The sequence below is a fragment of the Lagopus leucura genome, unplaced genomic scaffold (assembly GCF_019238085.1).
Source record: "Lagopus leucura isolate 7727_CA_CO unplaced genomic scaffold, USGS_WTPT01 Super-Scaffold_100106, whole genome shotgun sequence".
Taxonomy (NCBI): Eukaryota; Metazoa; Chordata; class Aves; order Galliformes; family Phasianidae; genus Lagopus; species Lagopus leucura.
In genome coordinates, this window is record NW_024962325.1 from 48,945 (window position 1) to 76,480 (window position 27,536).

General features: G+C 45.2%; 1 protein-coding gene across 4 annotated transcripts in view; it reads right to left on the reverse strand.

The window, feature by feature from the left end:
• Positions 1–14,275, reverse strand: part of IGSF21 (immunoglobin superfamily member 21) — a 46,909-nt gene extending 32,634 nt beyond the window's left edge. For all 4 annotated transcript variants that reach the window (XM_042887705.1, XM_042887704.1, XM_042887707.1 and 1 more), the window contains exon 1: positions 14,006–14,275. In XM_042887705.1, the coding sequence (XP_042743639.1) occupies positions 14,006–14,072 (67 nt within the window). In that variant the 5' untranslated portion in view covers positions 14,073–14,275. The remainder of the gene's footprint in view (positions 1–14,005) is intronic.
• Positions 14,276–27,536: the final 13,261 nt, after the last annotated feature.

Below are 27,536 nucleotides of genomic sequence, written 5' to 3' on the forward strand. Positions count from 1 at the left end.
CTAACCTTAATGATTCTAAGAAATTGCATTCCCCAAAAGAAGGGAGGAAGATGATGGGAGGTACATGGGAGGTCACCAGGGCGCAAGGTGAGGCTGAATTCTCTGTGGCCACAGGGCTGAGGAGCATTAAGCAAACGTGCTCTGACTCGTAGCACTTGGCAACATTTTGTTCATTAAAGATTAAATACCAGCAGTTGCTCCCATTCCTGCGAGCACAGCTAAATAATTTTTCCTTCTCTCCCCAGCTATATTCCCGGCTCCAGCAATGCCTTATTTATGAACTTCCCAGGCAATTTACAATTATAATGGGCTGCTGCCTCTCCTACTAATCCAGGAGGGCTACAAGGGGCAAGAAACAGCAAAGGACTCCCATCTGTCCCAACACAGAGTGGCCATATTTTGCTGAATCTGGAGCTTTTTTCCCTGGCAAGCTGCTGCACTGATTTTTTTTTTTTTTCCCCTCCAAAATGGAGGAAAAAAGTATTTTAATACAGGTTTAACATTCACAACTGAAATCGGATGTGACAGACAGAGGCAGCGTCAGGCATCCAAAGGAGATGGTCCTTTCACAAAGGAAAAAGGTGGGGGGGTGCTCCTTTGTGTTTTTAAAGGCATAAAGGTGCATAAGTTTTGCCTGATTTCCCACTTTTTCCTTAAAGAAAAACAGAACCTGAGTATCAACAGGGCAGAATGCCCCCAAAACCCACCCACAATTTGTGCAGGATTTTGTAATTTTTTATTCATTCCTCATGCTGTATTTCTTTTTCTATTCACGCAATATAGCCATAGGACCTGGCGTCACCGGGCTACCTGGAGCAGAATGAGAATCTCGCTCCCGCTGCGAGGAAGAGCCCTGCTGACAGAGAGCAAACTGTATTAACGCTGTGTAAATGGGATATTAACAGGCCGGCCAAACAATTAAAGAGCCAGTAATTAAAATTCATCTTCCTACACACCACGGCGAATTAAAGTACAAACATTTAATTAGATACCTCTTACCTCATCCATTTGCATAAGAGGGAGGAAGCACTTTGCAGCTGTTTCTCTAATTACGCTGCATAGGGGTTGCTGGACCACACCAGCACCTAAATCCTGTGGCATTGTAGAGAAAAGACATAGAATACATAGCATAGAGGATTCTTCTCTAATGAAATAGGTTGCAATGGGCACATCAAAGCCTACACCAAGCTACCTCCATCCTATGGACGTGTCTCCTGTCTTGCTAGCTCTTTGTCATTTTAATCAATAATTTTAATCAATACATTGATTAAGCATGGTTGGTTTGGCCTTTTGACCCTTTTAAATCAAGATTAACTGAGAAAACCACTAAAAGCAGGGCACTGGCATCATCAGTTATAGAGGGACCCTTCAGTACGGACAGGCAGGCCCTAAAGGGTCTGTTTCAATTTGGATTTTATGATAAAAATATTTGCAAACTCTTCAAAACGTCCTCTTTTTAAGCCTTGCCAGTCAGATTTTACCACAGTGTCACAGTCCAACTGGTGCGTAAGGCCAAACTACAACACCAACTTCCAACAATTTCTCAAACCCAACTGAGATGGGATTTCTGAACATTACCCACAGCTTTTTTTTTTTTTTTTCCTTTCTTTCTTTCTTAAATCCTGCACTTCCTTCCCCCCAAAATATCCCAGCCAACTAAAATCCTGCAATTCAAGCCTAATATCATGTTGTGCCATGGTACCCAAACATCACTGCAGTGCATTTCTAACACCACACATCACACAAGGGCTTCTCAAAAAACTACATCACCATACCTTAAGAAAAATCAATTTTTAGACTTCAGTTTTGTCATCACCATGAATATTACAGCCATTTTTAAATTTTTACATCTTACATTCTTACTAGATCCAACCAGTGCCCATAGCCATGCTCCAATGAAGCATGACAATAGCACAGGCTGCAGAAAAATGAAGACCGAAGCTTAAAATGGATTATGTTGGTAAAAAAAAAAAAAAAAAAAAATACCCAAAATACACTGCAAATGCTTTGGGTGGGTTTTTATCCTCATCAGCACAACCTCGGTATAGGCAAGGACACGTGAAGAAGGGTCTGAACAAAAATCCACTTGTCTCTCAAGGGTTTGGATTTCTGCAGACAGCCCCAGACATAGTAAGAGGTGCTTCTCCCATTGCAAACATGGGGCAGCCTCTCTACTGCAACCTTACTACCAGAAAAACAACTTGTAGCAGCCATGAATCAACGCTAGACTCCGTCTTTTCCAGTGTCAAGTTATGAGAACTCAATGTCATCCATCTACTTCAGCACTACCCTGGCCTTTGGGTTGTGCCATTTGGCAATGGATCACACAAACACAATGAGCAAGCAATTTAGGACTTGGGAACCTCAGGAAGATACAGAGCCACCTTCACCCTTCCCAATGCCCATCTCCTGCCTTCTCCAACTCCTTCCAGCATTTTCAGTTTTTTCTCTCCTTTCCCATCCTACTGATTCTCTCCACTCATCCATCCATCACCAAGCAGGAGTTAATAAAACAAATGCAAAGCCCTGCTTTGCACAAGCCTATTGTGCACAAGCCTCACCTCCAGTGTGTCACCAACAAACAACTTTGAAATGCACAGAGCCATCCAAGCAGCTATGCACCCCGTGCATGGGAAACAAAACCTGTTTTAATGTCTTTTGTCACACCTTTTCCAGCCAAGGCTTGACAGCAGTGCTGTTCCAGCTCACCGGAGCACAATATGAGAAAGCTCCTTTCACTGCTGGCATCGAGTTAGTGCTTGTAGCACACCTCTGTCAAACAAGATGTCTGTGTGAAAGCCTCAGGAAATTGGTCGTTTCTGGGAGTAGGTTATGTTTTTTTTGTTTTGTTTTGTTTTTTTTTACTCCATAGACAGTGGAATGCATGGTCAATGCATACCAGGTCATAGACCTTGTGCATACCAGGTCATAGACCTTGTGCAATGCAACCCAGAGTGTGACAGCAACAAAACAAAGAGGAAAGAAAGAAAATGAAAGTTTTGAGTAAGTTTTGTAAAAACGGCTGTGGCATTTTTCTGAAGCAAGCAATACCCAGGATAACCTATATATGCATCATTTAGGTTCTTAGTAGATCCCTAGATAAAATTAAGCACTTTGATGGAGAGAAACTCCAAAACATGACATTGATGATGGAAATCCTGCAGTCACAAAGCCAAAGGCTACCTCCTGCCTACCCCAACCCACAGTATCCTTGGAAAGAAGAAAATCACAGCCAAGATAAATGCACCTATTACAAAATGAGAGATGCTCCAGATAGTGGAAAACTTCTGATGTTGGGAGTGAAAACACGAAAAAAATAAGGCTTAGAAGACAAAAATAAGCAGGGGATAAGTGGGAGCAGCAAGACTCCAGGTTATACTCAAACAAACGGGAAACATCAACCATATAGGAAATAATTCACTATCCTCAAAGCTGACGACGAGAACTGGCTGTGATGATACAGCCTGACGTTACTCATAAATGAGCAGTTTTTCTGCACACACACCCACAGAGAAAGACAGATAATCAAGCAAAATCACTTGGAAATACACACCAACCCCCAAAACCTATAAATCATACTAAAAAGAGATCACACAATATGGAGAAGATGGGTCTTTCCACCCCACGCAAATTACAAGCAGGGCTGTGTTTGCTGCATTGGTAATCCTCTCGATGTATTTTATTAGCTACTACCAGACCCCTCTGCACAGTATAGGAAACCATGCCCATAAATTATAGATAGAATATTTATCTCTTACAGCTGCACAGACGTGAAGTATGTTTAGCAGCATTTACTCCAGCACACTAAAATTTTATTTATCATTTCTCCCCCTGCATGTTCAGTACATTGCCCTAAAGCTGCCAGCAAACCATGCATGCCTACACTGCCAAAACTGAAACTTAAAGCACTCAGGAATCATGCAGGGCCCCAGATCCCCCGATTTTTAAATGGAGATCACTCTCTTCATTTGCTTGTATGTATGTATGCAAATTGGGGGTGATTGCTTGTGGAGCAACCTGCCATTCATACTGTTTGAAAAACCACAAATAAGCAATTTAGGATAGATTCCTTCAAACCAAAGCCAGCCTGCTTGCCCCCTAACTTTTTTCCAATGCAAGCTGAAGATAATCAATTTTTGCAAAATTGGAGAGGATGCAATGGGTGAGAGATGTCACCTGCCTTGATTAGGATATGTTGGCTTTCTGGGCACATTGCACCAGTTGTGAATGCATTTATTTCCCTGCAGCATTTCCAGTCTAACCCCTTGAGAGAACAGGACATCACCCTGACCAACTGCTGATGGAGCCCCACATGTTGAAAGCACCCAAAAACCCCAACCAAATCCCTTTGCAGTAATGCATGGTCCCTCCCCAACACCCTGGGCATGATATTGGCTGATGCTCAGGAGCAGGATGCCCCGCAAACATAAGCATCCTTCCCCTTGCGCTTGCTAAAACTTCACACCCCTCTTGCCTTTTAGTTAGTCAGTACTGTGCTGAGGCTGGTGGAATCTGTTAATCCCCATTCACTGCAGAGCAAACCCCTCCTCAGCGCAGATGTGGGGTTTAATTTGATATTAACTGTAGCAAGAGCAGGAGAAGCTGTAGTGAGATCCTGGAGCACTCTGCAAAGGACTGAAAAGGTGTCTTTTTTTTTTTTTTTTAAAACCTTTTTTTCCAGCAAAAAGCTCTACTTTAGGTATCAATACAAGATCCCATCAGCCAACCTCTTGCACCTCTGTTTCTACCTCATTTTGGAGCAGAAAAATGCAACACCTGGATGCAGGCACTGCTCCAAGCATCCCCCAGGGCTGGACAGGGATCAAGATCCTGCTACCAAAATCCCACCCAGCCAAATTCTGAATGCAATGCATTGAGAAACACCATCAACTTTACAGGAAATAAAAAACAAATTATTTGTAAGCAGCTCGGTTTATTAGAGCCTCACTCTGAAGCTGATACACTGCATGAAGATGCTGAAACTTAATGAAGAAAGTTGCTGCAACCCCTGTGAACCTTCTCTCTTTTTTTTGGTGCAAATTAGGGTTGCTCTTGCTAAAGTGAAAGGTGTACGCCCTGCCTCCGGGTGAGGATTACCACACCAGGAGCTAATTATTTGAAACCATAGCTCACTTCATTAATCTAGGCTTGAGCATAATTCCAGCCTGTGTTAATTAGTGGAGCTGGAAGCAGTGTGAAGTGTGCATTTGGAGCAAGTCCCATCCATGCCTCAGTTTCCCTGCTTGCAAGGGGAGTGCAAGATCTACCATTTTACAAAAACACCTGAAATCGAGTGAAACACGAACACTAGCAAGGGATCACTGGAGACGAGCACTATTCCTCAAAAATAAGTGCAATATTGAACGTTAACATCAGAAAAACCACAGTCCTCCGTAAAACCTTCTACTCCTCCAGCTTTAGCTGAGAGAAATACAAGCATGGGGTGGACAGAAGAGGAAAATAAAAATTAATTTTCCTGAAGAGCAAGGATGAGGATTTAGGTCTGGGTGCTGCTCATGGGTTTCCCACCATGTTAAAAGTCCCAGCGAGGTGCTGTGCCCAGAGCAGGAGCACGTGACCACAAGCTTCGATGAAGAATTTGCTTCTTTCTTTCTTTGTTTGCAGTCAAATCCAACTAGCCCAGATTAGCGATTGGTGATAAAATGGGAGCTATCTGCTCCCACCCTGCTCCCCAACTGCCTGTAATCTCTGCTTGTGCCATTGGTTCTGTGCTCTCTAAACAGGAAGGGATTATTATTATTCTCTTTTTTCCATGTTCTGAACTTATACAACAAGGGCATGACCTCAAGCAGAGAAATGAGGGAAATAAAACCTGGTAGCAGGCAGAAGTGCTTCAAAAGCCCAAAAGCAAGGCAAAGCCACCACAGTAGAGTGAGGGAGGAAAGGAGAGAGGAAAAGAGGAATGTAGGGATGGATGGAAGGAAGAAGGGAGCAACAGACAGGGAGGGATGGAGAGATGAACAAAAGAATGGAGAGAGGCATGGAGAGAGAGATGGACGGATCAAAGTATGGAGGGGCAGAGTAAGGGAGGAAGAAGTAGCGGGATTGAAGAAGAGAGGAATGGAGGGAGGGAGGAAGGAATGAAGGGAAGGATGGAGTGAGGAACAGAGGGAAGAATAGAGAGAGGGATGTGGGTATGGAGGAGCAGAGAAAGGGAGGAAGGAGTGGACAGAAGGAGGAGGTTTGGACAGAAAGACAGAGAGAGGTAGAGTGGATGGGGTGGGTAGGACAGATACCTGCATATGCTAGATTATTACATACATAACCCCATGGAATCCCCTCACCCCCTGCCCAACCCCACACAACCAAGTCCTTTTCCTACCACCTTCCTGCTCAAGGGCTGATCTCGATATCCCAGACCCAACATCAGTACGAGGAACAGCAATGCTCCAACCCTTTGCCTTGAGCTGGGCTGCTTTATCTCTTCAATTCTGACATCACGCTCATCTCCTGGCATCCTCCCATTCACCCATCCTCTATCTGCCTCTTTTCTTCTCCATCTCCAACGCCTGCCACATAAAGCCGGATTGCTAATTCGAAGCCACTCTCTCCTACCCAATTTACACTCCGTGATTAATAATCCCTTTGCTCTCCCAGTAATGCCATGCCGCTAATAAGATTAAAACATATCACCCTCTTACAGCACCGATTCATAACACTGATTTACCGTTATGTTGCTGCTGCTGTGGAGAGGATGCACATGGCTGTTACCTTAATCCCTATCCATCTCTGCTCCATTGAGAAATAACTGCTAATTAATACCTTCCTGTCTCCAGACTGCTTCCAGATATGCCTATCATTCATTTGACCTGCTTTTTGCCGTCAATCTGCAGGACTGATAGGGCATCCTGCTTCCTTCAGCTCTGCTAAGCAGCTCTATTTTGTGTTGGGTTTTTTTCCCCCAAAATTTGTGACATCCCATTGGTCTTCCCAGCATGAGTTTGATTGCACTGAGATAGAGCAGAGCTGGGTTTTCCAAGCTCCTTTTCCATGGGGTATCCTAAAGGCTCACGAGGATGTACTGGCCCCCATCATCTTCATTTATTTTTCTCCACTTTCCCACATCCACCCCTATTTCTGCATCATGACTCTGCACCCCCAAGGCAGTCTGGAAATGGGACACACCCCAGAAAACACAACTGCTTTATTTCTGCATCACAACTCCATGTCCCCAAGCCTGTTTGGGGCATCCTAAAAAACCTTAATTGCCCCATTTTCCTCCCCACTTTGTCTACCAGGAGAGCACAAACCAGTGACATCAGAAACAACAGCAACAGTAGCAAGACCTTGGGATAGGAGGTGGAAAAAAAAAAAAAAAAAAAAAAAAAATCAACAAAGCCTCTGATCTGATGAATGTGGCAGTGGAGGCCAATGCTCTGCTTTTAATAAAACATAACGAAGCGTAGGATCATAAAATATTTCCTTTAATTCAGTGCTCCCATGAGGGTGGGTAAAGAGGCTCGGTAACGTGGTAGGATTTCCTCACAGCTTGCCAGCAGGGAGAGGACAGCAGGATTTGTGAAACAGCCCATTTACAAGCTATAAGTGTTCTCCTTCCCATCCCAGCCTTATTCTGGGGAAGAGGGAGCTCAGCTGTTCATGCTGCAGTCAGCCCTATACAGCCATCTATGCTATATCTCCCACATATCCCACACAACCAGAGCATCTCCATCCTGTCACACCTTTTAGAGTTACATCCAGTCAGCTTTTGGGTAGAAAAAGGTGAAGTATAGCATCACATAGCCCTCTATGCTATATCCCATATAAGTCCTATATAGCCAGAGCACCCCCACATTCCTGCACTTTTCAGGACTCCAGCCAGCCAGCATCTGGGATGGAAATAAGTGATCAAGAAGGGATGCTCAACTCTTGCCTGGCTGCTTTTTGCTCCTGCTTCTCCCATCCTCATGCTCATGGATGTGTTGCACATATCCATACACAAATCCATATATCCACACCTCCCAGGCGAGGTGGTATAACTGAATAACATCCTCATGTTAAAAATCTCTCTGCATCTCCTTTGTCCTACACCAAGCACTAAATATAACTATTCAGTATATTCTCTCCCTTCCAAGAGAGATAACATTGTTTAAGTAAGCCTTTTAAATTTTAAAGAGTTGGGTTGTTTTCTCACAGTGGGAAGCTTTTAGCGGATCAGAGGATAGGAGAACAGAGGGGATCTGGGCAAACAAATGATAGAATGCAGCCCCACTGCAATGAGAAATCCCAGAACATGGGCATCCCTCCCATCCCAGTGACCAAATCCTGCCCCTGCAAAGACATCTCCTACTCCAAAGTCACCCAGATGTGTTTTCCTGCTGAAAAAAAAGTTAACAAGATACATTTTTGCAAGCAGAGGGCTTAAATTTGGCAACCAGGCTTCCTTCAGTGCCTTTGTGTTCCCACGCTGCTGCTATAATTACAGCAGAGTAAATTCTCTCCGTCAGAAGGAAACCCATCTCTAGCCAGCTTGCATATCTTTCCTAAGATTTCCTTAAAAAGACAGAAAAAAAAAGCCAATCCCACCAATAGTAGTGCAATGAGATGTAAATATAACTTTAAAAGAGCCACCTCCACTGGCACTCGTGAAAATATTTCATCTCTATGTGCATATACGTTGTAACTAGAGCAGTCGTACTGGCTTGATCAGATCCAGGCTGTTGGTCATCCAGCATGGGGCAAAACACCCTCCCCAAAACACCCCCAAATCAGAGCAATTCCAATGCTTTGGGTGATACCTGATAAACTTTTCCCCCCCACACACTCCTGCTTTTTTAGCCCATCTTGCCCTCCCTGCAGAGAGCCAGCAACTCCCTGAGCCATTGCCCTTTCCATAATTTTCCTCTTTTCAAGTACTGACAACACCAAGATCCAACCTCCTTTTGGGGATCAGTCTGTGTACAACAGAAAACAACATTGCCACCAGCAAATCCCATGTTACCCATGCAATCCATCCCCCCAAAAAGCATTTCTATTGATGACAGCACACCCAGGAGCCAACAGGAGAACCCCACCATATCTCCAATCATCCTGCATCCCTCCCCCATCACTTTGGTCCCACACACCAAGCATCTCTTTAGTTCCACACCTCAACCATTGCTTCGGTCCTACAGGAAAAAGCAAGCCCCCATTGAGGGGCATTCCCAGATCACGACTGCCCATCCCTGCCGCTGAAGTTACTCCAGTCATTTCGCAAAGAAATATCAGTGCATATGCAAAGTGGGTGCATCCCATCAGAGGAAGCTCCAGCTCCTATTTCCCCAGCCTGAGCAGACAGGATGTAGCCACAGAATTTATCTGCAAGCACCGGGAGGTGGAGCAGGGTTGGAATCACAGCTGCTAATCTCTTCACCCTCCTCTCTGAAGTATATTGTTGAAGGCATTATATAAAAGAAAATTATACACAGGTTTGGGCAGAGAAGAACAAAATCCCTGCTCCAGCCCTCCAGGATGCTGCCTTTCAACTAAAAAGGGTTTTGCAAATGGAGATTTGCTTCCAGCAGCAGAACAGATAAAACATGTCATCCAGAAGCTGGGAAGGGCTCTTGCTCACAGCATCCTTCTGATGGGAAATTTATCTTTATCCCGATATTCCCCAAACCTCCTGGGAGCCAAGGGTAGCGAGAAGTCCCTTGCTGTGGATCCAGCCAAGAACTGCAAAGCCTCCTTCCCCACTCCTAACCTCCCTTGCATGGATGTAGAGATGGGTGGGGATGGACAAATATGGGAATGATGGTTGTGAGAAGGGATGGACAGACATGGAAAGGGATGGGCAGATGTGAGCACGGATGGGCATAGGGATGATTGGACACAGGAATAGATGGGTGTACCTCCCCTACGAAGACAGGCTGAAGGAGCTGGACTTGTTCAGCTTGGATAAGAGAAGGTTATGATGAGACCTCATTGTGGCTTTTCAGGATTTAAAAGGGAATTATAAACAGGAGGGGAATCAACGTTTTACAAGGGCAGACAGTGATAGGACAAGGGGGAATGGTTTTAAGCTCAAGGAGGGAAAGTTTAGATTGGATGTCAGGGAGAAGTTCTTTACAAAGAGAGAGGTGAGGTGCTGGAACAGCTGCCCAGAGAGGTTTGTGGATGCTGCCCCTGGAAGTGCTCAAGACCAGGGTGGATGGGACCCTGGGCAGCCTGGTCTAGTACCAGACATGGAGGTTGGTGGCCCTGCCTGTGGCAGAGGGATAGGAACTTGATGATCCTTGAGGTCCCTTCCAACCCAAGCCGTTCTATGATTCTATGGATGGATGGAGAGTCATGGGTTTGTCAGGACTCTATTAACAAGGGTTATTCATTCACCCATTTCCACTGCTTTTCTCCAGCATTTGGTTTTGCTTGGTACCCAATCTTCTGCTTATTATAGACTTCGTGCCCTGGAAAATATAGAGCTGGCAGTGATGGTGACTGCACATTGTGATGTGGGTCATGGTCCTGCACTTTACTAAGAGCCTGCCTGCCCTTGGCAGTTGCACCATGAATCTGTCCCAAAGTTGGTAGAAGTCCTGCACTGAAAACAAGCTGTGATTGACTGTTTATTTTAGGAAGGAGATGGGGAAAAGAGGGAAGGAGATAATGCCAGAGAGATAATGTGAGCACCAGCCATTAGTTACAAACAAGCCCATCAGTACACCAAGTGCCTCTGCAGCAAGCAAACAAAAGGGCAAAGAGAGCAGCTTGGCACGGAGCAAACACAGCACATCAGCTGCATCCTCCCTCCTCAGCTCTATGCAGGCTGATTTCCAGGCCGGGAAGTTTTCCAAAAAAAAAAAAAAAAAGGAAATCAGCCAGACCTAAAGTTAAATACCGCAGCACCATCAACACTAAGAACTTGCTCGTTGCAACAGGGAATGGGGAATCTGAAGGATTTGCCCCAAAACTGAGCTCCAGCACCTGGAAGAACACAGAATTTAAAATACAGGGGGTTTTGCAGGAAAATGAAGCATGGAACAACTCTGTGCCCCAAAGCTGCCTATTAACTTAGGAAGGTGCAGGGTGAAGGGAGGAAGCTTGCTTTGTAAGAACACTCTAAGATTGAAGCTGGCAGCTCTAAAGAGCTGCAAAATGCAGCTGAGAGAGAGAGAGAGAAGAGAATAACAAAATTGGCCTAATTGGGAGAGGGCAAGGGCAATTAGCAGGGTGGATTGTCAGAAGGACTTTATGGATTTACTCAGGCAGCATGAGGCTTTGCAGGAAGCAGAAATTCATGGAAAAGGGGAGGAAAGGATAAAGAGAAGGTGACCCTGAGCTGAATACGAGATGGGAAAGCAGGAGCAGGAAGGCTGACAGAACATGTTCTGCTTTTCCAGGTCAGCGCAGTGTGCTCGTAGGTGAATTAGAGCAGGTTGTTCTGCACGTGGTGCAAGGATGCTCCTCCTCTCTCTGCACCGTGCAAACTCCCAGACACCTGAACACTGAATTTTCTCCTTTTCTACCCCAAACCTTCTCAGATGACGGCAATATCAATATCTCACTGAGATCAGACTTCGACATATTTAACTCTCCTTTCATGTTTGCAAAACACAGCTCTGATTTTCCCTGCCCGTTAAAAGAAACCTGATGAGCATGTGATGGGAACGTATTTCAGGCAACGAGTGAAGTGCCAGCAAACAGCTTGGGGCGGCCAAGGAGCCATCACCCTGCCTGCAGATGAGACTTTGTGCCTTTCCAAAAACCACCACCTCAAGGCTATGGGGCCACTGCCAGCCACCGTCTGACCGCTCACCTCCTGCATATGCCCTCATTTTTCCATTCTGATGCTCTCTCAACCCACTTAGCCATGCTCAGGTTGCTTTTCCTGGCCAAGGGGAGAGATTGAACTTGCTTTAATGGGAAAAGCTGTATAGGGAAGGGCACAGCTGGCCTACCACACATCCAGAAAACAGGGAGCATCGCATGAGGGAATAAAAGGGCTTTTCATTCAGAAGTGATGGATTCAGATGGAAAGCCCCAAAATGCACTCACAGATGCTCTTACGGATGTTTTGCTTGACTGTGTGCACTGCTGATAGGATGTTCAATCACACCCACAGAGATGGGGCAGCAATAGGGGAAATCACGGGGAGAACACAAAGCAAGCACCATGCATTATAGACAGTGCATATAAAGAAAAAAGAACAAAATTTACCACTTCAGAGAGGCATTGTGGAGGAAAAAGTGATGGGACTTAACATCCCCTTTGTAGGCATGGATCCTGCTGCATCCCTGGCAAGAATAAGGCTGGAGATCCCCGGGTGCAGAATCCCCAGCCAAGAATGTTCTCAGCCAAGGAAAAGCCATCTGCCCAATGCTGAACCTCAGGAACTGCCATCCACTGCCAGAGCATCGGGATGGGCTTTTTGCAATGATATATTTCTTTTTTGCTTGGAAAGTGCTGGGTTTTGGGACAGTGCTCAAACCTCAGGATATGGGAACACAGAGAAGTTCCAGTGGGGTTTTAGGAGCTGAATGCTGAGCTCATGGCAGCACTAATCCAGATCCACACGCCATGATCAGATCCTATCGTATCATTTCTCACCCCACAGCCCCACACTGATCCACAGAACAAACGCTTTGACCTCTTTCTCCCCCCCAAACATACACCACAAACACAGCCTTACCCATCCCCACTCTCATCAATCATCAGCTGAAAAGCACATTAAAAGCGGAACTCAGCTTTATGCAGGTGGATCTGTGCTACCCCAAAGGATAATATTGTGCACTTCACCTCAAACTCGAGAAGAATTGGCCCCTTTGTGCCAATCCTACAGAGCGCGTCCACCGCTCCCCCTCCCTGTGCCCTGCAGCAGCTGATGGCTGCATTCTATGCAGGAAAAAGCGTGTTAGAAATAGCAAAATCCCAACAGTTGCCCAATCAGTGCCACTCACCTCCCAGCACTCAGAGCTGTGCAGAGCAGGCAGGGCTTTGATGCACTATACAGAGAATGGACTATGGACTATCCCTGCAGGTCCCTATTAATGAGGACAATGTCAGCATCCTGTTAATAGATTCAAAAACAATGTCCTGTTGGGGGGAACCCTATTAAGAGGTAAAAACTGGGTGTTCTATTTGCAAGTGCCCTACTAATGGGTCTAAAACTGGTGTCCTAGTAATGCCTGCCTTATTAGCAGGTCCAAATTTGGTACCCTATTAAAGGGGCTAAACCTACTGCCCTATCAGCAGATTCATTTATTACCAGATCCAAGCCAAGTATCCTACTAATGGGTGACCTAATACTAGGTCCAAATCTGGTACCCTGTTAACAGATGCCCTGTTACTGGGTCCAAATGGGTTGCCTTATTACTGAGTTACCCTATTATGAAGTCCAAACCAGGCACTCTGCATGCAACCACTTTATAAACAGATGTAAACCTAGCATTCAGTTAACAAGTGCCCTATTAACAGGTTAAAATCCAGCATCCTATTAACAGACATCCTATTAACAGGTCAATGTCTGATACACCATTACCAAATCCAAACTAATCACCCTATTAGTGGCTTCTCCTATTACCAGGTGCCCTGTTACCAGTGGTCCAAAAACCACTATTCCGTTACTGGTGCCTCATGCCCAGATCCAAAACCAGTGCCATATTATCAGGTCCAAAACTGAAGACCTATTAACAGGCACTCTAATCTCAGGTCCAAAACTGATGCCCTATGACCAGGCTCCCTATCACCAAGTCCAAAACCACTGTCCTATTACACGGTGCCTTATTACCAGCTCCAAAACCATTGCCATATTAGCGGGTCCCCTATTCCTGGGCACCCTATTATAGAGTGCAAAACACTGCATTATCAAGGGTGCCCTATTCCCAGATCTAAAACCACCGTCCTACTACCGGGTCCAGAACCACTTTCCCATTACGGAGAGCCTTTCCCAAGCCGCGAGGGGGGGCACAGAGCCTAGAGCCCCCGCACACCCGCAGCACAGCATTTACCCGTTATTTGGGATCAGGGCACAGGGCTGATCCCGTTGTGAGGGGGTGATGGAACTCACCCAGTGCCAGGTCCAGGAGATCCCAAAGCAGCAGTAAAAAGAGGGGCAGGGGGCTCATGGTCCGCATAGCGTCCGCGGGGGAGGAGGGAGGGGAGCCCCCATAGGGCTCACCGGTGCCCCGAACCAGTGGCTGTAGCACGGGGGGGTCCGGAAGGCATCGCGGCGGTGCCGGGCTGGGCTCGACGCCCCTCTCTGCCGATCCCACCGAGCCGAGCCGACCGCTCGCAGCTCCAGCACCGCGATGTCACCGCTCGAACCTCCGGCACCCACCTCCCGGCTAAGCCCGCCCCGGTCCGGCCCCAGGGCGGGGCTGCAGGGAGGGGGTGGGGATGGATGGGACGCGGGGTGCAGGGCAGGCTGTGATTTGTATGAATGTGCGTGGTTTATGAGGGAAGGCTGTGCTCTGAATCCCAGCTTCACTCTGCCATTCCCCAAAATCGCAAGATCTCCCCTCATTTTAAGCCAGCCTCGTGCAAACAGTCCCCAGCATTGTCCTTGGGGGTTACAGCTTCCAAACCAACACAACCAGCAGCACCAGACTGATGGAATCTGCTGGCTTGTGGCTTGCTTCTTCACTAACCAACCCCCAATGAAAGAAATCAGGCTCTGCATAGGTCACTGCAAAATCAAATCAAAAGTCAATTAATTGCTGAAATTCCTCTGCACAGGGGTGGGTTTTCTCTCTGCTCTCTCAATGCCTGAGCAGCAGAAATAGCGTTCCTAGCTTAACTATGCCCACGGCAGAGACACACAGTGATTTTTTTTCCCCCCCCCATCGATTGGATGATGTAACTCATAGGTGAAACACTTATAGGGGTAAAAAGATGAGGCTCAAAGTTCAAAAGGTTCACCCAGCTCAAAACAGTGTAGAGAAGAGGGATGATTAGCAGGAAGATATCATAGAATCAGTAAGTTTGAGAAAGACGTCTAAGATCATCCATTCCAAACACTCCCCTGCCACCAATGTTGCTTACTAACCAACGTCCCTAGATACTACATCTACCTTTTCTTTTTCCTAAACACCTCCAGGAACAGTGACTGCTTCCCTGGGCAATTTCTCCTTGCAAAGCCTTCCCAACCTCAATTTTGTCCTTTTTTTTTTTCCCCCCCCCCATTCTGCAACTGCCTTTTGCATGCACAACCACCCCCAGCGAGCTGGGAGGAGCATCTCAAAGTGCTTGGAGAAGTAGTCATCGTCTTTCCCCAGCAAAACGCCTTTGACAGCCTCCAGATTTAGTAGTGGAACGCAAGAGAAGCGTGCAGGCTGTCAGCTGAATCCCAGGACATTGGAGGAGACAGTAAGCGATGTAAATTGTTGGATGAAGATATTGCCGTTTGTATTGGGTGTCTGGCTTCATTGGGTTTTGCCTGGGTTTTAATTTCCTGTGAATTTAGAGGCTGGTTAAGGTACTCTGCTGACAGCCCCAGAGGCTGGAAAAGCACAAAATGAGCTGATTTGGCTGTTCTTTGTCTTTTCTTTTCTGAAATAAGGGCTTTCCCATAGATTTTCCATAGATTCCCATTGCAACAGAAAATCCCTATTTGAGGATGGAGCCAACATCCTTCCCATCCTTGATGGATGGAGACAATGCAAAAACAAGGTCCAAAGCACTGTCCTCAACACCTTTAGGAACAGCAGAAATCCAGGGCAGAGAGCTATACGCACACCTCTCTCTGCACCAAGCGACCCCAATTTGGTACAAAAAAAAATGTGAAGTTTCTCAGCCCCTCTCTCCTGACCTTTCCAGAAGAAGTCTGTGTACTAATTAGCAGAGTAATAATGTGATGAGGCTGCAATTTCTCATTAGTGCACGCAAAATTCCCAGCTACATGACTGATATGCATCTACAAGAAAATTAACTTCAGCACGAGGGCTTCATAATCAAGATTAACGAGGAAGCTGGCAAAGAGCAGCACGTGTCTCTAGCTGTCTGCACTGCCCGTCCTCCCCAACCCTTTGTCAGGAGTCAGGTGACCCCAAAATGAGCTTTTTTAGGGAGGATATTCCTTGCCAAAACAAGTGCTCATTGAGTCTGTATAAGACCTGACTTTTGCCTGTTGGCTGAAAAACTCAATGAAGTGCATTGAAGATCTTCAGCAGGTTCCCATCTTTCAACATCCCTCTTGATGGAAGATGCCCATATGCAGGTGAAATAAAGGAATTCTGGTGAGGCTGGAAGGGGACTCTGAACACCTGTTCAAGCCGTAGGCATCCCTGTTCCTTACAAGTCCCTTCTCTATCCCCGTGGATTTTCTGGTTGGGTATTAGAAAAAAAAAAATCTCCAAAAGAGTGGCAAGGCATTGGTACAGGCTGCCCAGAGAGATGGTGGGGTCACCATCACTGCAGGCATTCAGCGTGGAGATGTGGCACTGATGGACACAGTGGGCATGGTGGGATGGTTTACAGTACCTGCTGAGTCACAGCCTGAACCATTGAGCACCTGGGGAAAGGACCAGTCAAGTCCCAGGAGCACAGGAGGAAGGCAGTTGAGCTGTGGGACAGGAAGTGTTGGAGCCTGGCTGCATCTCTCTTAGATCCCATTTAAGGGCTGACTGCTACTGGTGAAGGATCACTGGTTGGAGATCTCTCTCTTGTGGAGTCTTTCTGTGAATTGAGATCTTCAGATACGGGTGAGCACCTTTACTTTTCCTTTGAAATACCATCCTATGAATGCTGGACCCTTTGCTGTTACAATCCTGTATCACCCTTCCACCGCGTTAATCTTTCCTATTGTAACAGATGGGTTGGGGTTGGACTTGAGGATTTTAGAGATCTTTTCCAACTTCAATCGATCTGTGGTTCTACGATTTTCCTTAAACTTTGGTGTAGTGGGGGAAAAAGTCCTGGTGAAATCCTGCTCTGAGAGAAAGAATTGGGATTTCCTATATTTCAGGTTAGGTCAGTGGGAAGAGATGCTTCCATTGGGAAAAAATGCACTGGGGAGGATTTAGGCACTGGGATGCTGCAGGTGTGGTTGCAGCATGGCACCAATTTCTCAGACTTCACCCATCTTAAAATAATCCAATTTTCTCCACAGAAAGGAAGATTTATCTCAATTTATGGACCTGGAACTTGCTTTCAATAGAAATGTCTCAGCAGGAGAATCCACCCATTCTTTCCAGCCCCGACTGCTGCTTTGCTCATGACCCTTGCTGGCATTTCTCCATCAAAAACAGAAACTCAGGCAGTTGAAAAGCAAAGAAACATCACCATGGGATAACCCAACACACTGCATTTAACCCCAAATATTTTGCTTTGCTGTGATAGAAAAAGGTCTCACTATTTTCATCCTTTTTTAACAATAAAAAGCCACTGTAAAATGAAACAGCAGCATTCCCAAATCACAGCTTATCCAGCCTCAAGTTTACCTTGGAGCCATCGTTTTCCTTCATTCAAACCCACTTTAGGCTCAGCGTAACCCTGCAAGCAGCTGTTTCTGTTTCAAGGAGCCCTGCCCTCCCGCTGCATTCATGTTTAGCATTTTATTTAGCACCAAATGCCTTCAACTGATCCTGCTCTGGCCAGGTAGCACCAAGTCCCAGGAGGGAATTAAAGCGATTTCCTCAATGCCTTTTTTTTCCCCTTGACAACAAGAGCAAAAGGGCTGCATGATGTTAGCAAGGGGCTTTTCACAGCATGCATGTTTTAATTATTACATATAATTAATACGCTATAATTAACACACTCCACCGTTGATGCAAAAGTGCAGGAGCAAAGCACCAAGCACCCACACCCACAGCTGCTCTTGCACATTTTGGAGACACTACAAAGTGCTCTTAGCCCTAAATCTTTAAGGGGATATATATTTCATAACCTAAAATATTCAGGTATTATTCCCAAAATATTACAATATTACAGACCCCCAAAATAAGCAGGTATCCTGCGCTATGGGTAATTCCCAAGATTGGTGTCTGGGCTGTAATTATTCATATAAATCTGTGCCAGTGGCTAATGCTGTTAAGAAGTCCTTATTTCCCCACTCTGGTGTAATCACAAGCACAGGTATTTGCTTTCATTAAATTATCACTCTTGGTAATGCTCTGATATACATCTCTCTCCCCCCAACGTGCTCTTCTGCCGTATGTGTTTTTCACACAAACTGCTTAAAAAACTATATTAAAAAATAAAAATAAATAAGGCAATTGGGATGTGTTCAGTGAGGCTGATCCTGCTCCAATTAAAGGACAGAACACCCACTGCCGCCACCTGTTTGGAGGAGTCCCTCCCAGTAGACACCAATGCAAACCAGTTTGGGAAGCTGGTTGCTGCTACACTGCAATTTCTTACATATAAGCAACAAAAACAAATCCTATCATTCATTATACACTCATAGGAGAGGAAGAAATGTCCAATTTTGATAAGATGAAATCCAGCATGTATATCCCCATCTGTTCAGCCCCATCTCTTCCCCCAAGCCCATGAATCAATGTTCAGGCCAGATTTGCTGTTTTCCACCAAAATAAAGATCTGGGGGAGTGCAAAAAAAATTCCTGACTTCCCAAACACTGCAGTATTTCATGACTGTAAGTCACCTAGGGAGGTTTTCCGAGTTGAAAGTCACATTTTTAGAAAAATGGTGAGTATTTTGAAAGGATTAGCTTGGCGCCTCTCTCCCTCCCCACAGATGGGAAGTTTCAGTTTTTCAGCTGGAAAGAAAATTCTGTTTCAGAAACCCCCTTACTTCTGCCTTAAAAAAAAAAAAAAATTAAAACATTTCAGCCATCATTGCCAGCTGTTCAGATTTTTTCCCCAAGCCCAGGCTGTGCCGGGAACCCATAACATTTTCTTTCTATTTACCTTCAGTTCTAAAACTTAGCACTGCAAGGGCAACGCTTTCTGCTACATGGCTCCAGGAGCATATATCCCACAGCATTGACCTGAGGCTCACATGAAAACCAAGGTCCAGCTTGGAAGGGGACAACAAATTGCTTTAACATAAACAGAAGCATTTTGCTTTTCCAACGCGATGGGCACTCCAATGTGACACCCATCCCAAGCACACCTTGCCCAGTCTCTAATATTAAAAACTCCCTGGCAGCCTCAAAATCCTAAAAGCACACAAAAGGGAAAAGCAGTTTGCACACTGTGGAAGGAGCCCAGCCTCAGCTGGTGAAACATCTCCCATCATTTACCAAACGAGTCCCCCCTGGAGCTGTATAAATACACAAGTGCACATGCACAGATATATATACACGGAAGGCGTTCTGAAGAACATCTTCGCAGCTGCATAAATAGACTGATGACAGCCATGGGGTTGATATAAATAAGATTAAAAGTTGCAGACATCATTTTCCCTGGTTTGTCTCCCTCCTCCATCCTGACACTCAGGATGACACATGGCTTAATTTAAACTCTTTTTCCACTCTCTTTCTAACTCTTTTTGGCTCACAAAAAGAATCGTCATAATCTATGCTAGATGCAAGTGAAAATGCTGTGTTTTTCCCTTTTCCTCCAATACTTTCAATTGGAAATAAAACCCCAGTAGTACCAAATTAGGGCCTCTCATACATTCCTCAACCTTAAAAATGAGTTAAAAAGAATAACTTCAGGATCTTTCTCTGATCTTGGCAATGCTGGCAGCCATGCTAAATGCTTGCTTCAGCTTTTCACTTTGAGTTTTTGTTTTAGGTAGAAAACAAGAAAAACACTATGGGAGGGGGGAAGCAGGGCTGGAAGTGAGAATGGGCTCACAGGCAGCAGATATCAGCTCACCCCCACACCATGCCATGGGATGATGCCCAAAACCCTGACTTCTTGGGCATCTCAACTTCACCATGGCCATCAGACCCCACCACGGCCATCTGTAGCAATTGAACAGATCAATATAATGGGAAAGGCATTACAACAAAGGTGTGATGACAGAAGGAGCAGCATGATAGAGAGGTGCTAAAAAGGATGGGAAGAAGATTGCTCACCCATATTAGAAGATTCTAGGTTCACAGAGGAAAGCTTCACCAAGGAGGGATCTCCAGAAAGATATCCTTCCCCAGTGGCAGTCAGCCCTTAGATGAGGTCCAAGTGAGGTGCAGCCAAGGCTCCATCACTTCTGGTTACGCAGGGAAGCATAGGTAAAGACAATTCACAAGGCTGACTGGCTCCTTTCCCCAGGTGCTCCATCCGTGGCTCAGGCCATGACAACAGTTTGCATACACCATACACTTTTCTCCCTTCCAACATATGCAGATTTGGGGTAAGTTCTCTCCCAGCTCACACCCTGCAGGCTGAATTGCCCTTGCACCAAGCAAAACCAGAACAGCACCCTCAGCTCAACAAGGGGTTGCAAAGCCAACGATATCAGAACTACAGAGGTTTGCAAAAAAAGACAGTTTGCATCCCCAAAGAATCCCTCCAACAGAAATAGTGTAGGGCTTGCAACAGAACATCACTCTAGTGAACAAGTAACGTCAGGTTTGCAATGGAGAATCCCTCCAAAAAAACAAATAATGCTGAGTTTGCAATGAAGCATCTCTCCAGCAAGCAAATAACATTAGGTTTGCAACGGAGCATTCCTTGTAAGTAAATAACATGGGGTTTGGGAGCAATATCCGCTGCAAGGAGTGAGGAGAGGGAGGAAGTACGATCTAAGCCCCCCAAGCTGAGCCTGTCATTGTCTTTAGAGAATGGAACAATTTTTGAAGCTCTGGCCGAAACCACATTAAGCATTCAAGGAGACAAATGCCAGGCCTAGGAATAAAGATCTGCTGCTTCCATTTTATTTCCATAAGGTAATAATAACCCATGCCTTCACTTTATGAAGTTGAATTTGTTATGGCTGATGAGCTGTAAGACAAATTGTGAAGGTGAGGGGGAAAAAAATAGAGACTATAAAGAAACTGGTAGTTTTAACATGCAATATCATGTAATTGAGTGGGTAAAGGAGGGAACTGGCACTCGGTCATGGCAACCTGCAGTCTTGCAAGGGGTTCTGGGGAGCAATTTGTGCACCATGGAGACTGTCCCTATTAAAGGTGCTCCCCTACTCGCTCCCAGATTTGTGGCAAACCACTTGGATTTGGGCTGCTGAAATACATTTTGGGACCATCGTGTCCATTCTCATGGTTCTTTTGCATCTGAGAGTTGAATCTTCGCAAAACAACATAGGGAGAATGCAATTGCCTCCCTCCGCATGCCATTAGTCGTGCTGCCTGAGTTTCTATTACTTTTTTTTTTTCCTCAATATTTTATAGAGCCTTTTTCCCTTCAGGTAGTGTCAGCAGAACCTGGCCCTGCTGCTGTTGGCAGCACAGTGACCTCTGGTATTTATTTACCAATGCTCACTGCTGTTGCTCACTTGTGCTGCACAAAGTGAAAAGGCTGTCAGGTTGTGTTTTTTTGTTTTGTTTTGTTTTTTTTTTTTGTTTTGTTTTTGTTTTAAACATCCTGCTCTGCTGTGTTCAAGTTTTGTGCGTTAGCTTGAATTTCAGGCCCTGATTTAGGGTGTACCTACTGTAAATTGCACATTTCACCCATGTATGCTTTATGCATGATCTGCAGCTTATTCAGCATAGGTTGCATGCTGTCAACATGTGTATTAGTAAATGCATCCCCACTGAAAAGCACAAATGGGTTTGCACTGCCCAGAGCTCATCCAGTGAATCCTGGGTGGCACTGAGGCATGCAGCTTTTGGGGAGAACTGCAGTACTTCTCATCACAGGAGCAAACAGCTGCTGTGGTCTGTTCAAACAGAGATGCTGCCCATAGACAGCCCAGTGTTTACCGTCCTGCAAAGCAATCTCACCACACCTTGTTCTATCACCTTGTTTCACATCTCAGCCATACCACCTCAATTCCTTCCTCATCCCATTTTACAAAGTTTGCTTCCATCTGCATCACTCCACCGCCTCAAGGATTGCCCTTGGCTTTCAACAGGGGAAAAAAATGAATTTTATTAAATTTTTTGTTTGTTTTGCTAAAATTTATATATATTTCTACCCCAAGTCACTATCACTGCATCTCCTCTTCACACCTTCCCATTACCCACTTCGCTTCCATACAACCTCACCTCTCAGCCCATAAATCTGTGGCATACAGAGGGCAGATTTGAAGCAACAGTAAATTTTTACGTATTGTCAGGGGAGCTCTTACAATGTCTGTATCACCTTGCACACGTAATATGTTTCACTGAGCAGGGTGCATGCATCCAACTCAGAGCATTTGTTTTCTGCTCTAGATGCTGACTTCAAGCCCTGTCCATCACCCAGCAAGAAATCACAACTAACAACAACGTATGCTGATGCAAACAGGGAAAATTCAGTCTGAGGTAAGGTTTGTAAATGCGTTTTCCATTTATTTCCTCACGTCCAAGGCTCCTTTCCAAAGGTGCAAATGGGAGCTGCTTGTTTGTGTACTCTCCTTTATCCTCAGCAGTAACTTATTTGCTTTCTGCTCAGCATGCCTTGGAAGGAAGGTGAATTATGCAAGCTCTCCCAGCAGCTAGGTTAGTGATTTTTCCTACTAGCTGGAGAGCAAAAAGCTCTTGCTTTTAGCCCAGATGGAGGACATGTAAGTCAACTGTTTGACAGCCAGGTGAGCAAGGCAAGCCCACACATGGGGTTTGTAGCATCTTGGTTCTGATTACCAAAGATAGGGCAGCTATGACATGAAGCAATCTGTTAGAAACTGAGGTTGCTACTGTTGTGCCGATGCTGTCATCGGCATCTTACATGACTTTTGCATGTCACAAGCTTATGGAAATGGGATTTATGTCACATCTGTGGGGTGGGTTGTGGTTGAACTTGGGAATCTTAGAGGTCTTTTCCAACTTTAATGATTCTACGACTCTGTTTAGGCACATGGTTAGTGAGCGTGTTGGGGATGGATCAGCAGTTGGACAAGAGGATCACAGAGGTCTTTTCCAATCTCAGTGATTCTATGAACTCTTTAACATGAGCCTTCCCAGTAGTAAGAAATAGGCAAGGGGAAGAGATGGGATGCTTTTGGATATAAGAGCCTCAAAGTGCTGTCTTTGAGACAACCAACTCAAATTTCAGGTTTGGGGCAAGCAGCAATGGCAGAGAATAGGCTTCCTAAAGGGAAATGGCTTAAAGCAAATTACCCACCAACCCTGCTAAACACCTTATAGGACAGCTCATTGCTTGCAAAAATGAAGAGTTTGGGCCAAACCCAAGAGGACTGCATATTTTGTCACGCTACACCAAAATATAGAAGTTGTGATCAAACCTAAGAGAGATAAAAACTTGCACCTCTATATCTTAATGGATAGAAAAAGCCAAATCCTGCCGGCTCAAGCACTGCCTTGTGTTGCCTTCAGCATAGTTTGTTAAGCACATTTCCCAACCTTTCCCTGCCAGCACTGTGAGCAAAACACAGTGCCACTATTTATGTATCCTGTGAAAAGATATTTAATAAATACGCAAATTTCTACCCACATCTCCTCAGGTAGGTGAGGTGGAGAATGGGCTGTGGTTAAGTGCTACATCCGTTCACCACTGAGCACCTGGCAAAGAGAAAAATAAACTCTGGCTGAAGTTTGGATGCAAACAGGATAACAAAATACTTTTGGCAGCTCAGGGGGGTGTGGAGATGCTTTTCTCATTTCAAAGCAGGGAGCAGCCCCTTTGTTGCAACCAACGTAGCATCATAGCATGCACTGGCCTGGATTTGAGGGAGCTGAAAGAGAGAACTGGGAACTGCATCAGGGCAGCATGCTGCCTTATTATAGACCAGATGTGCAAAATGTTCCTTTTATCAATTCACATTTTCCCAGTGGGTTTTTGTAGTGTTTCTCAGTCACTGACTTCTCTCATCTTCCAGGACTGCCAGCAACTGATTTCTCATCTTTTTGTGTTTCACAAGCTCATCATGCCCTTTCTACCAGGCTCTTGACTTGGATAAATAAGTCCAATCTTTGCAATCGCCCTTTAGAGACTAGTTTTTCCAAGACAGGACAGACTTTATAAATGTTTCCCCCAAGGAACAAATCACCTTTTCCCCCTGGGTTAGCTGAAGTGTATAAAACAGCAATCTAACAGATACAGACAGGCAAGCCAGTGTGACGTCTTCTCTCACAAACACACTCTTTTCCCCCTTTCACCAAAAACTGGCAAAATCAAGGAAAATTGTCTTCTGCAGTGATGTCTAGATGGAGGGCAGGAATTGGCAGTTGGATGAATGCCTTCATCCAACCCAGAAGTGCTCAAGGCCAGGTTGGATAGCTTTTGGATAGCCTGATCTGGTGGGGTCATCACTCAGCTCTTGGTAAGAGGTTGGATCTGGATGGGCTTTAAGGTCCCTTCCACTCCAACCATTCCATGATGTTTTGATTCCACTTTGATCCCTATGCAATGCTGAAAGCAGCTCCTACATGTGGCATTCTTGCCCCTGTACCCCACTGCAGAAGATTGTAGGTTGCAAGAAGGCACTTGCACCGACACTATTCAAAAAGGACTTTCCAGCATGCAGCACAAACTTCATAAGCCTGATCCAAGTCTCTTTCACTGTGCCTTTTTCCTCAAAGCACCAAGCACTGACCTTGCCAGCTACCTGCCTGTGAAAAGGCTGCCAGATGGCCCAGTGCTGCATCCCAGCACCAAAATAGTCACATTCATGCCAGATCATTCCTATGGGAGCAAATCCCTCCAAAAAAAAAAAAAAAAAAAAAAAAAAAAAAAAAAATCACCACTTAGCATGAGCATACAAGAAGCACCACATTGCTCAGGCATGGAAATTTGTCCATGCAGAGCCACAACACGTGATTTGCAATAATTTAGGGAGAATCCACACAAGATAAAGGTTGCGCAGCCAAGCATCGCTTTGAGGAACCTAAAATCGACCTTGAAAAAGAGCCAAACCGTACAAGAGAGAAACAATGAGACAGGAGGTATTTGGCCAAATGGATGCACAACTCAGCTTGAGTTCCAGCAGCCAAATTATACAAGGAAACCCATACAGAGCTGACCTTAAACGTTGCAGGAGGGCAGCCAAGTCCCACCAAGTCCAGCTTGTACCCCAACATGTACACATCCCTGCTTGAAGCAGAACAAGCAGCATACATATGTTTTGGTTGTTGTTTTTTTTGTTTTGTTTTTTTGCAGAGCCGCAGGAAAATGATGTTTTTCATTAAAAGAGTTGCAAATGAAAAACAGTAAACAGCAAGCATTGCACTGCTTCACATTTGCACTCTGCTGCTGATCCCAACAGGAGAAACAGGAGTTGAGAAAGGAGCACCATGTTTGAGAAAAACCAGCAATGATAAATCAAAGTGAGCCTCTGAAGCAATGAGCAGGCAAAAGGGAGAGATTCACAATGCACAGGGAGAAAGCAAAGAGTGGTCATGAGCAAGCTGCTTCACATGACCCCTTGCAAAGCAATATCCAGGAGGGATTTCTGCTTCTCAATGGGTTTTTGAGTCCTTCAGAGCAGACCTTGCCCTCCTCAAGCTGCTTTACATCCATCTCTCAGACATCCTAATTCCAGGCACATCTGAAAGCCCTGCCCAGAACACAGCTGTTTGCTTTGGAGACACAACCTTAGTCCATAATGCAGTTTTACAAGGAGGAAAAACACCAAGAAATATGCAGAAAATGAACTCTTAGAGCTCTCTCTCTTTCCCTGTCACTTGCTCCAGCCAACTTCTGCTCTCTGGAGCCTAGGATAGACATTTGTTTGCTGGTGAAGTCAAGGGTCAACTTCCAGGGATGCTGCAACACGATGGTGAGCGAGGGAGATATCAACAATGTCCCTCTTGGATTCTTCCAGCTCTTTTGCACCAGCAATGGAATCACTTAAAAACAAAGTTTTTCCCAAGGAATTTTGGATTCAAAATTGAAGTAGTTAGGAGAAAAATCATAGAATTGTTAAGTTGGAAAAGATTTCTAAGATCATCTAGTCCAACCATCCACCTATCATCAATACTGTCCACTAAACTACACCCCTAAGTGGGAAGAGGATGGAAGATGGAGCAAAAACCCATGGAGAAGCAGTTGAATTTTAATTCTATTTAAGAGGAAAAAGAAAACCTAGAGCATTTATACCCTGACAAAGTGACTCGCTGTAACACTGCCAGCGGAAGGCAGTTGGAAAAATGCCACAAAAAGAGCTGCCCCTTTGCATTTCTGCTCTGTGGATGAGTTACGGTGCAGTTCCCAAGGATGCCGAGCTTATCACTCCTGATAAGCCTCTTTTTATAGGTCTGGCAGCAACATGCGAGAAAGCAGTAATTAAATTTTCACAACAGAAGAAGGCTCGTGCTTTTTGCCTGCATTTGGAGATGTCAGCACAAAACACTGGGGTGGGCCAACAATGGAGGGGGATCTCAACTGTATCCAAGGCAAGAATCCTAGAAAAATGTAATGTTTTCTGGCTCAAAAAGCAATTTCAAGCCTGGGAGCAACTTCCTTACCCCAAATGAATTCAATTTCTCCCCTTTTCCCCTGCACTAAATATTCACAAACAAGCCAAAAATATTTTTTTTGGCAGGGTGGTGCCAGCTCACCCCAGCATCCCCTGAGCAGAGACAAGCAGCTGGTGCATGGCCAGAAAAGGGTTCTGAGATGTGGGTGACCAAAAACAGCCTTGAAAATAGGTCAGGAGTGATTGGAAGTCTTAAGGAAAAACCTGAGACCACTGAGTACACAGGCAAGCAACTAGATGTAGTGACCTACACACTCCAAGAAACCAGTTCACCAAGATCACGTCCGTGTCAAATGTTGGCAGAGGTGATATTTCAAGGGTGACCTCCAGTCATGATTGGTCCAGGTCTAACTACACCATAGCCAGGGGAAACCTCTCAAAGCATGGATGTGAAAAAGTCACCATAGAAACACCGACATAAGAGAAGCAGGACCTCCTCCTCGGGAAGAGCTTAACCCTGACAAATGTCCTTTAGCTCCAAAGAGATGACAAGCAGAGGAGAAAAAGAGATAGTAAGCTATTTTCATGTGGAAGACACAATGTGATGTCCTATTTAGACAGGTGCTTAATCAGCCAGAGGAAAGGACCTGACTTTTGTCTGTCTTATGAAGTGTTTTACTCCATACTGATGAGTGTTCGGCTGTCTCAAGTCTCCAGACTTCCAGTCGTTAGAGGCAGTTATCTCTATGCAATTTAATTAAAGTCTAGTGTTTAATGACACAATGTGCCACTAATTATTTTTCCACTGGTTGTCAGGAGGCTTTATTTTGTAGTTGCAAAGCAAAATTTAATTATGGCAAGGAAAGTAGATGGGTAGTATCTTGAGAGCCCTTGGAAACAGAACATTGGATGAGAGAGTAGTGGATCCAGCTCCTCTCAATGAGGACCATCAAATTTTGGCTGCAGCCCATCAACACCATGCAGGGTCAAGAAATGGTGAGCTGAGGGACACCTCTGGCATGCTCCACTCCTACTTGGTCAAAAGGAGTAATGAGCATGCCAGCATTGCTTAACATAGCAGTGCCATGAGAACGTCAGTATGTAGGCACATCATAGAATCATAGAACTGCTCAGTTTGGAAAGGATTTCAAAGATTACCAAGTCCAGCTGCAACTTAACCATACTGCCCTAACTCTAACAACCCACTGCTAAATCA